This window comes from Culicoides brevitarsis, chromosome 1, assembly GCF_036172545.1.
Source record: "Culicoides brevitarsis isolate CSIRO-B50_1 chromosome 1, AGI_CSIRO_Cbre_v1, whole genome shotgun sequence".
NCBI lineage: Eukaryota > Metazoa > Arthropoda > Insecta > Diptera > Ceratopogonidae > Culicoides > Culicoides brevitarsis.
In genome coordinates, this window is record NC_087085.1 from 34,270,588 (window position 1) to 34,281,889 (window position 11,302).

Below are 11,302 nucleotides of genomic sequence, written 5' to 3' on the forward strand. Positions count from 1 at the left end.
ATAAATTTTGCAAGTCAAATAAAATTTTTCACGATTCTTCCTCATGCTGACATAAAATCGAGTTTTTTGTACCAAGTCAATTTTTGAGCAATTTTAAGCTTGAAACTGAATAAAAAGTCATTCTGAAGATGATTTCCATTCATATTTTCTCAATTTTCGAACAAATAAAATTTTTCACGATTCTTCCTCATGCTGAATTAAAATCGTGATAAATTTTGCAAGTCAAATAAAAATTCATTCTGAAGATGATTTCCATTCATATTTTCTCAATTTTCATGCACGACATTCTTCCAAGTCAATGCAATTTTTGACAAATAAAATTTTTCGAGTTATCGAGTTTTTTGTACCAAGTCAATTTTTGAGCAATTTTAAGCTTGAAACTGAATAAAAAGTCATTCTGAAGATGATTTCCATTCATATTTTCTCAATTTTCGAACAAATAAAATTTTTCACGATTCTTCCTCATGCTGACTTAAAATCGTGATAAATTTTGCAAGTCAAATAAAATTTTTCACGATTCTTCCTCATGCTGACATAAAATCGAGTTTTTTGTACCAAGTCAATTTTTGAGCAATTTTAAGCTTGAAACTGAATAAAAAGTCATTCTGAAGATGATTTCCATTCATATTTTGTCAATTTTCGAACAAATAAAATTTTTCACGATTCTTCCTCATGCTGACAAAAAATCGAGTTTTTTGTACCAAGTCAATTTTTGAGCAATTTTAAGCTTGAAACTGAATAAAAAGTCATTCTGAAGATGATTTCCATTCATATTTTCTCAATTTTCGAACAAATAAAATTTTTCACGATTCTTCCTCATGCTGAATTAAAATCGTGATAAATTTTGCAAGTCAAATAAAATTTTTCACGATTCTTCCTCATGCTGACATAAAATCGAGTTTTTTGTACCAAGTCAATTTTTGAGCAATTTTAAGCTTGAAACTGAATAAAAAGTCATTCTGAAGATGATTTCCATTCATATTTTCTCAATTTTCGAACAAATAAAATTTTTCACGATTCTTCCTCATGCTGACAAAAAATCGAGTTTTTTGTACCAAGTAAATTTTAAGCTAAATTTCATTCTGAAGATGATTTCAATATTTTCTCAATTTTCAAATATAATTTTTCACGATTCTTCCTCATGCTGACATAAAATCGAGTTTTTTGTACCAAGTCAATTTTTGAGCAATTTTAAGCTTGAAACTGAATAAAAAGTCATTCTGAAGATGATTTCCATTCATATTTTCTCAATTTTCGAACAAATAAAATTTTTCACGATTCTTCCTCATGCTGACATGAAATCGAGTTTTTTGTACCAAGTCAATTTTTGAGCAATTTTAAGCTTGAAACTGAATAAAAAGTCATTCTGAAGATGATTTCCATTCATATTTTCTCAATTTTCGAACAAATAAAATTTTTCACGATTCTTCCTCATGCTGAATTAAAATCGTGATAAATTTTGCAAGTCAAATAAAATTTTTCACGATTCTTCCTCATGCTGACAAAAAATCGAATTTTTTTGTACCAAGTCAATTTTTGAGCAATTTTAAGCTTGAAACTGAATAAAAAGTCATTCTGAAGATGATTTCCATTCATATTTTCTCAATTTTCGAACAAATAAAATTTTTCACGATTCTTCCTCATGCTGAATTAAAATCGTGATAAATTTTGCAAGTCAAATAAAATTTTTCACGATTCTTCCTCATGCTGACAAAAAATCGAGTTTTTTGTACCAAGTCAATTTTTGAGCAATTTTAAGCTTGAAACTGAATAAAAAGTCATTCTGAAGATGATTTCCATTCATATTTTCTCAATTTTCGAACAAATAAAATTTTTCACGATTCTTCCTCATGCTGAATTAAAATCGTGATAAATTTTGCAAGTCAAATAAAATTTTTCACGATTCTTCCTCATGCTGACAAAAAATCGAGTTTTTTGTACCAAGTCAATTTTTGAGCAATTTTAAGCTTGAAACTGAATAAAAAGTCATTCTGAAGATGATTTCCATTCATATTTTCTCAATTTTCGAACAAATAAAATTTTTCACGATTCTTCCTCATGCTGAATTAAAATTTTAAGCTTGAAACTGAATAAAAAGTCATTCTGAAGATGATTTCCATTCATATTTTCTCAATTTTCGAACAAATAAAATTTTTCACGATTCTTCCTCATGCTGACAAAAAATCGAGTTTTTTGTACCAAGTCAATTTTTGAGCAATTTTAAGCTTGAAACTGAATAAAAAGTCATTCTGAAGATGATTTCCATTCATAATTTCTCACTTTTCGAACAAATAAAATTTTTCACGATTCTTCCTCATGAATTCGAGTTTTTTGTAAATCGATGATTTCCATTCATATTTTCTCAATTTTCGAACAAATAAAATTTTTCACGATTCTTCCTCATGCTGAATTAAAATCGTGATAAATTTTGCAAGTCAAATAAAATTTTTCACGATTCTTCCTCATGCTGACATAAAATCGAGTTTTTTGTACCAAGTCAATTTTTGAGCAATTTTAAGCTTGAAACTGAATAAAAAGTCATTCTGAAGATGATTTCCATTCATATTTTCTCAATTTTCGAACAAATAAAATTTTTCACGATTCTTCCTCATGCTGAATTAAAATCGTGATAAATTTTGCAAGTCAAATAAAATTTTTCACGATTCTTCCTCATGCTGACAAAAAATCGAGTTTTTTGTACCAAGTCAATTTTTGAGCAATTTTAAGCTTGAAACTGAATAAAAAGTCATTCTGAAGATGATTTCCATTCATATTTTCATCAATTTTTTCGAACAAATAAAATTTTTCACGATTCTTCCTCATGCTGACATAAAATCGAGTTTTTTGTACCAAGTCAATTTTTGAGCAATTTTAAGCTTGAAACTGAATAAAAAGTCATTCTGAAGATGATTTCCATTCATATTTTTGAAATTTAAATTTCTTACCTTTTTTTAAATTCTTATTCTTCATTGATTTTTGTATTATTGATAATAACGAAAAAGTAATTAAAATTTTACTTTTGAAAATTATTTTTAAAAAAGATTTTGAAAAGAGAATGACCCAAAATTCGAACTTTTCGAGCTCCAAAAATATTTTTTCTTGTTCAATTTTATTTTAGACTTTTATTTATAATTTTTAAAAACCCCGAACCTTAATTTCGAAAAAAAAATTCATGAAACTACGAAACTTGTCGAACATAATTGAAAAAAAAAGAAAGTTGAAAAAAAACATTTTTTTTATAATTTGAATAATTTATTATCTACTTATTAGAACATTCACTTCCATGTGCTTTACAAAACAACTGGATTCCTCAAACTTTCTGTTTGCTCAGCAAGAGTTGATGAGTGAGTGCATGAAATTTTGACCTCGTGGTCTTTGGTTGATTTTTAGTTGAATTTGAATGAAAATATTCAAGTTTTCTATTGATTTCTTCTTAAAATAAACAAAAATTACAGGAAATTTCTTACTAATTAATTTTTGTTGACTAGAATGAATTTTTATTAATTTTAACGTTTTTTTTTATCTACAACGAAGAATTTAAAATCTCGTCATCTTATCGGGAGATGGAGGCAAGTTAAGTCTAAGAGAGTCATCATTAAATTCGAGATTTGTGTGGCCATTTTGGTGTCGATAGTAGTTGTTGATGTTGCCAAAATTGCGATTCGTACGCAACGGAAGCGTCGGAACTTGACTCGGGGATGGATGATCTTCGAGATCGCTGTCGGCAAATTGATGTTCGTCTCGTGTGAGATGATTACGCATCGCTGGATTCACACAGTCGTACATGCTCTGAAAAAAAGGATTTTTGTGAGTTAATGAAAATTTTTTTTAGATTTTTTTGGATGGTAATTAATGAGTCGAATGATTTTTTTTCTATTCTCGCTATAATCACACGAATTTTATTTTTGTCTAAACAACACAACTGGAGAAACACTTACACTCACTTGACTTCCGTGCTTAGGGCAAAGTAGCTATCCGAAAAAGTTCAAGGTTTATGAATGAAAATTGGACTCTACTAAGTAAAAAATACAAAATTTCTACAAGGAATTGCATGACTCACCTGTTCCGAAGCGTATTGATTGGCGGCTTGGGCAAATGCGAGTGACGTCAATGATGGCAATGCTTGCACGAGATCCGATCGTGCGATACTTTTGACGATTAGTATCGATCGCGGTATCAAAATGCCTCCGAGAATCGCTAATGCCGTCGCTTGAGCGCCTAACGGGATGGCAGCTTCACGTGAATGGTTGTTCATGAGACAAATCGGCACCCAAATGCACCAAACGATGAGACATAAAACACTTCCAACCACAAGCAACAATCCTTCTTTGTAATTTCGTTGCGACTTGATGACAAAGGGACAGAGCAACACGAGCATTAGAAGTAAAAATCCATCATAACCGACAATTCCCCAAAACCAGTGTCCATAATAAATGTCGTTGCAGGTCATATCTTTGTTGATTGTGTTCATCAAGACAACGAGTTGTGTCGAGAGTCCAACTTGCACTAATGTACTGAAGAAACAAATGAGCGATTGGATGTATCCATTAACGTGCGACAAAAATCCGCCTTCACTCCCAATTGAGGCAAGCATCACAGCGCGACACAACAAAAGTGAAAAAGTCAGACAGTAGGTGAGAGAAACGACAAAAATTTTCACCGAGCAATGCGTATTCCATTTTTCAAAGGCCTCCTCAGATGACGCCATGTCTTGATGATATCCCGTATATTCAACGCTGAACGGAATAAACGACGCAAATTGCAGAATTAACGCGAAAAGTAACAAAATTGAACATGTTGGATTCCCTTCTAAGACATCCTGGATGCAAATTCGCGAGAAAAGGAACGTCAGAATTGTCAAACAGAGCACGATACCCAAACAGGAGGTCGTTAATCCAGCAGCTACCCATGCTTCAGGTCGAATCCGCCAAAACATTTTCAAAAATTCCTGTTCATATCCTTCGATGGGGTTGGTTGGCTTCGGCTTTTTTACTCTCACGAGGGCGCAAGAAAGGAATTGACCGAGTTTTTGATTGTTTTGTATCGTGCCGTTGCGATATTTGCTGTACGTGCGGTAAATCTTCGTATCATTATTTACCAAATTTACGACAGCAACGGGTTTCAGCTCTGTCACTGTTCCTCCCTGATGTTGTTCGACGACGCGTTTCTCGATAAGTTCGATATTCAAAGCCTTGGCGATCGACGGCATGCTTAAAGTTCGCGCCATATCCGGCAAGGCATTCAAATAGGCATACGTTATTTGCGGCGTATCCTGATCCAAAGTGCTGCAAGCTCCCAAATGTTTGTTACGTTGCAAACAATTCGAATTGATGGAATCGTTCAGCCACTGCGTAATTTCAAGCATCATTGATCCGAGCACCATAAAATCCGTCGGTAACACGGCATAATTATATTCTCCCGTATCGCGTGTCTTATTCGACGCATATGCATTCAAATTTATCTCGTTTTCCGCAATAAAATATGCGGATTGTGGCAAATTCGAGACGTAATCGCGCGTCGGTTCGAACGAAATCCCAACTGTTGTTGTATTTTTCGGTAATTTTGATGGCGTTTCACTTTCTTTCATGGCGCGATCTCCGAGCAAAATCCTCAAATGAGCAGTTTTATTGGGTTTTATCGTAATTTCATCCTCTTCGTCGGTTTCCTCGTCCAAACAAATTTTCTCCGTAGCAGCTGTAGCGACAAAATCTTCTTTAACATCGTTATCTGTCGCAATAATTTCCACTGAAATGTTCTTCTGACTCCACGGCAACTCGATAAATAGCTTTGCGAAAGTTGCGTATTTCAGCTTGTCCAGCGTCGGGAAAGACCAAATGTTGTAATTTATCGTTTTGTACGAGGGCTTGACTAGATGCCATAAATCTTGCGAAACAAAGATGCCTGCAAAGAGAGAAGAAGACGAGACGTGATTATTGATTATTGAAATTTAAATGGTGAGAGGAAATCAATAAAAAATTTCTTTATATGGCCATTCAACATTGATCTCTTTTTTGAACATTTTTTTTTTATTTTTAGTGCAAAAACAAACAACAAATATTTTGTATGACCAAATAAGAAAAATACAAACAAAAAATCGACCTTTCATGCACTTGACCCAAAAATGCGACATCAACAACGGAGCGAGTACGTAAAATGCTCTTTTCATCGTTTTCAATTTGTTTGAATTTAATGCACTTTTTTTTTGTTGCTTCGTATGTGTGACACGATACACGAAATAAATTGAATGCCTAATTTTATTATTATTATTATTTTTTTGTAGCTTTTCGGTGCAACACTGAATTTTCGAGGTACGAACGTGCATGAACAACCGAAAAATTGGCAAAAGATTTTTTCTTTCCAAAGTTTGCATGACGGTGTGATGGAGAAACCGTGAGGAGTGTTAAACTATAAAAAAAATGGGGCGAGGATATTGTCAGTAATGGGATTTTTTTGGCAAGCGAGATGATGTTAAATTATTGGGAGTCGAAAATAGTTATTTATCAAAAGTTTATATAAGAGAAAGTTTGACTTTTGACTCTTGAACATTTAAATTTATGAATTTTTTTTAGAAGAAAATCTTTTAATTTTGAATTTTTAGGTAAAATTTCGACTATTTTGATCATTATTTAGTAAGTTTTTGCATTTTTTATAATAAATTTTAAAAATTTCTTGTACCTTAATGGATTTTTTTTATTGAAAAACGAAGAAAATTTATTCATAAACTTTAAATTTTAAAAAAATTCTTTAAAAATTTGACTTTTTAACGTAATTTCTTAATATTTCTTTGAAATTTCTCAAAAATCTCATTATCGAAAGTCAATAAAGTCAATTTTTCTTTTCAGAATGCCTGTCAACGTGTCAATTTAAACAATTTTTCATCGAAATTCTTTTAAAAAAAATCATAAAAATCCAATTTGACGAGAAAATTCTCATAACAACTTCTCAATCATCACGTCACAAAAACAAAAATGCACTCGCCCCGTCATAAATACTGATTATTATTAATGGAAGGGACTGCGGTAAGGTAATTCAATCACTAACTCACTGCATTTCAGCATGTCAGTGCAAAATAAAAGCCGCAATAATAGGATTAGAGGAAATTCCTTTGGTTTGATTGATTGTCTGGGCAAGTTGAAGGGTGCTCGAAGGTAATGCGATACGTGGAAAGCAATAACAAACACTTTTTTTTGCACTTACCAACTGGATATGCGACGCAATCCTTCAAAAACTGCATTTCCCGCTCCAAAACATCGCGAAAAACAGACGGATCGGCGATTACTATGCTTCTAAGTCCTGAAAAACATGAAAAATTGTCATAATATAGACGGAGATTGAATAATATGGAAAGTTACCTATCGTCACGTTGTCTCGTATGAGAGTTAATTCATTTATTCTACTAACTATAAATTGAGCTGAGGTAAGCCTTTTGCTAATGACGGTTACGGTAATATCTCCTTTGGTTACATTTACAGAAAATCGATTAGAATCGAATTCCGGATCAGGTAAAAGTTTCACGATATGGCTTTTCTGGCATTGGTCTTCTTCCAGGGGGGCAGCTGTGGGCTTTTGTGTCGTCGTCGTGGTCGGTAAAGTCGTCATTTCCGTGGTTGAAGTACTTTCCGTCACTGTTTCTGTTGTCGTGGTCATTATTTCAACCGTTGTCGATTGCGTCGTCGATGACGTTGTTGTAATTGTCGACATGACAAAAGTGCTCTCAGTCGGTAAATCTGTTGTTTGTTTATCTGTCGACGACGTTGTTTGTTGTTTTTGGTGCAACAAAACGGTAACATTCCCGCCTTTTCCCGCAGACTGACTGACATCCTCGCTCGTAGCTGGCACAACAGATAAAATTGTGGATTTTGGTTTGATAGCGACGATCAACGGCAGCGGTGAAGGACTCGTAGCTTCATAGACATTTGTTGTAGATATGTTTTCGATAATTTCATTTTCTTGCGTTGTTGCTGCTGCTGCACTACTTGCCGTGTTGTTATATAAGGGGAATGCGGTACTCGTCTCGTTGCTGTTATCTGACGTCACACAATGCAGAGAAATGCATAACAGAAGCACGATACCTAAAACGGGATGGAAAATATTTTTTAGTGAGATGAGTTAAATGTGTTTACTTTTGGTAATTTGCGTAAATTTACACAAACATTAATTACAACATTTCACATAAAATCTCGCAGGAAGTCTCAATGATCGTCATTATTGTCATTAATCGTAACATTGAAGAGCTTCCGAAACGAATTCTTCGTGCCTACACAGAAAAAAATGTGTGCGCGGCGCAAGTTACCGGTTACTTTTTTTTCGAGTTTTTACGTCAGGCAAGTACTCAGTCATGCTGAATAACACAAAAACCGAAAAAAAACAAAAAAATATGAAATAATGTGAGGTAAATTTAACTGAGCTGTTATAACTATCATTATTTCCGTTACCACAAAAATTGAAATTTTCACCTAGATTGAACAACAACGTCTTATCTAACGACTGTACGAAATTGCAATTAAAGCCCTCGTGAGTTTCGCTTAAGTAATGCTCGAAAATTGACAGTTTTTAATTGTTATGGCATTGAGTAATGAGCATGAAATGTGCTTTTAAGACGAAGACGATGACAATGAACGAGAAGAAGAATATTGACAACAGGAAACTTTTTTAAAAATCTAAATGGAAGAGGAAACTTGTTCGTGCATTTCATTTTTGCTTCTTGTTTGGCAGGGGCGGATTATGATACAAATATGGCCCGTTTGAGTATAAAAATTTAAATTTTTCTCTTTGGAGATTTTTTTTATTTTTATAAATTTTTTTTTTTTATTATTTTTTAGTTAAAAATTTAACTAAAACAAAATTTTATTTAATTTAAAAACTTTAAATATTTTAAAATATTTTTATTTTTTTCTTTTTAAATTTTTACTATAATTTTTTTTTTTTATTTAATTTTTTATTTAATTTTTTTTATTTACTATAATTTTTATTTAATTTAAGGCCGCTCCAAATTTATTTCGAACTTTTTGTCCCAAAAAATTTTTTTTTCAAAATTTTAACAGTTTTTTGTCATTAATCAATATTTTAGTTGATTTTATGGTATCTACATTGAGATTTGATAATTTAAAATTTATCTCAGAGTATTTCAAGTTAAAAATTGAAACAAAAAAATTTCGTAAAAAAACTGTCAAAAAATTTTAAAAAATAATTTTTTTGAAAAAAATGTAACGAAGAAAGTTCATGTTAAAATACGATTTTCAATACCTTAAAAAATATGAAAAAAGACCAAAAAACGGTCAATTTTGATGAAGTTTTCAACTTTTTTTTTTATTTTGCCCCATTGGATTTTCGACTTTTGAAATGGGGCATGGGACAAAAAGTTAAAAAAAAAATTTGGAGCGGCCTTACACTAATTTAATTTTTTTATTAAATTATTTTGATTTTTTTATGAATTTTTTAAAAAGTTAAATATTTTTAAACGATTTTATTTTTTTAGTTATTTTATTTTTTATTATTTTTATAATTTTTAAAATTTTATAATTATCTGAATTATTTTTAAATAATTTAAATTTTCTAATTAGTTCAGTTTTTTTTTTATTTTTAATTTTTTTTTTAAATTTCTGAATTATTTTAATTATTTTTTTTTAGTTTTTTTTTTAATTTCTGAATTATTTTAACTATATTATTTTTTTTAATTTTTAGAATAAGAAAAAAAAATCACGGAGAAAATTTTAAATTTTTTCTTCATAAAAACTCGTATTGGTCGCCCCTGAATTTGTACAAAAACACACAAAATAGGTAAGAAGACATCAAAAGTTTTGAAGGACTTATATTTATTGTATTGGCATTTTCGTCATATTTTGGCCATATTTTAGCATCGTACCAACTACCGCCAAAAATACTTGAACTTGTTTAAGAACAACCAAAGTACATCGAAGTTCAATGTTTTTTCGTGCATAAATTTGAAAAGTTTTTGGCAGAATAGCATCTCAAAATTTTTTTTTTCTTGTGGGAACGACTTCACTTCAATTTCAATTAAATCACGAAGAAATACAAAGAAGAAGAAAGACACTCGACGGATGACTCATCGTTTATTATTTTTATTGTTCAATCAATACGAATGTTGTTTATACAAAAACATGTCCATTGTTCGACATCGTGGATTGGCTTTAGAAACCACGGTAGTCGTCGTCCATATGTTGATGTTTATTATTGTAACACTCGCAGAGACTGTTTGATGATAAAAAATAACAATAATAACGACAATCACACAAAATATAAAGCAAAATGTGTTGAGTTGAGTGAATGACTTTCAATGGGGAATATGGATGTTTTGTGCGTTCGTCGTTGTCGTTTAAAGACAATTGTTTTATCATCAATTTTTCGTGCGACATGTCACTAAAGTGCACTTATGGTTATGGGATTGAAGCTTTTTATGGGTATTTGAATGAGTGTTGTTGGAATTGACGATGAATGGTTGCTTATCAAAAGTCATCCGCACAAGGATGGGAATTAATGAATGGTCATTGGAGTTTATTTACGTTACGGGTGAAGAATTTTTTAAGTAGATTTGTTTAATTAAAATGAAACTTTTTAAGAGATCTTTGAATTTTCTTTGAATTTTGCGGAAAACTAAAACTTTTGCTTTTAATAAAACTTTTTTCTTGTCTTTTCAGAAGAAGCCTTGACAAGATGGAACGAAAAATATTTCCAATTAATTCAAACCAAGCATAAACACGAAAACTTGTTTAGTTTTCTCTCGACATTATCCAAATATTTACATCATAACGCATACTTACATCGACATAAATAATAATATTTAATCCAATTGATTGATGTGGATGCTCCCAACTTCATAATTAAACGATTATTTAAGTACTTTTTCTCCTCCTCTTGTAATTTTTTGCTTCAACTTGTTTGTTTTATTTTACTCCAATTATTATTCGGCATTAAACGATTACATTTGATGCACTCTCATTATTACTATACACTTGCACCGATTTTGTTGTTGTTGTTGTTAAGTAATGCTTTTTCAGTTTTATTTTCATCTTCATTAATTTCGTAAATCAAATCAATCAAAATTTTACACAAATAAATCTTTTCTCATGTTTATTCTCATTGTTTCTTCAACACTCTTTTGTTTCAATATTTTTTTTGTTGAATTTCACTTAACATTCATAATAATATATAATTGTAATAAATAATAGTTTAAATTTGTTTCAACATTTTAGTTTCTCTCTCATCAATTGATTATTTCATCTTTGGTTGAATTTTTATTTATCTGCAAAAAAAAAATATTTAGAAGAAAAAAACAAAGATG

The 11,302-nt window shown here is 31.1% G+C and overlaps 1 protein-coding gene across 2 annotated transcripts; it reads right to left on the bottom strand.

The window, feature by feature from the left end:
• Positions 1 to 3,250: 3,250 nt before the first annotated feature.
• LOC134837142 (protein bride of sevenless) lies at positions 3,251 to 11,057 on the bottom strand. Of its 2 annotated transcripts, XM_063852481.1 has the most exons (6): positions 10,782 to 11,057; positions 7,353 to 8,072; positions 7,198 to 7,293; positions 4,061 to 5,901; positions 3,939 to 3,971; positions 3,251 to 3,789 (listed from the first exon to the last, which is right to left on the bottom strand). In XM_063852481.1, exons 1-6 carry the CDS (start codon positions 10,837 to 10,839, stop codon positions 3,538 to 3,540), a joined length of 3,000 nt encoding a protein of 999 aa, XP_063708551.1. In that variant the 5' UTR covers positions 10,840 to 11,057; the 3' UTR covers positions 3,251 to 3,537. The 2 variants fall into 2 exon arrangements, with proteins under 2 accessions (XP_063708551.1, XP_063708552.1); XM_063852482.1 differs by lacking the exon at positions 3,939 to 3,971.
• Positions 11,058 to 11,302: the final 245 nt, after the last annotated feature.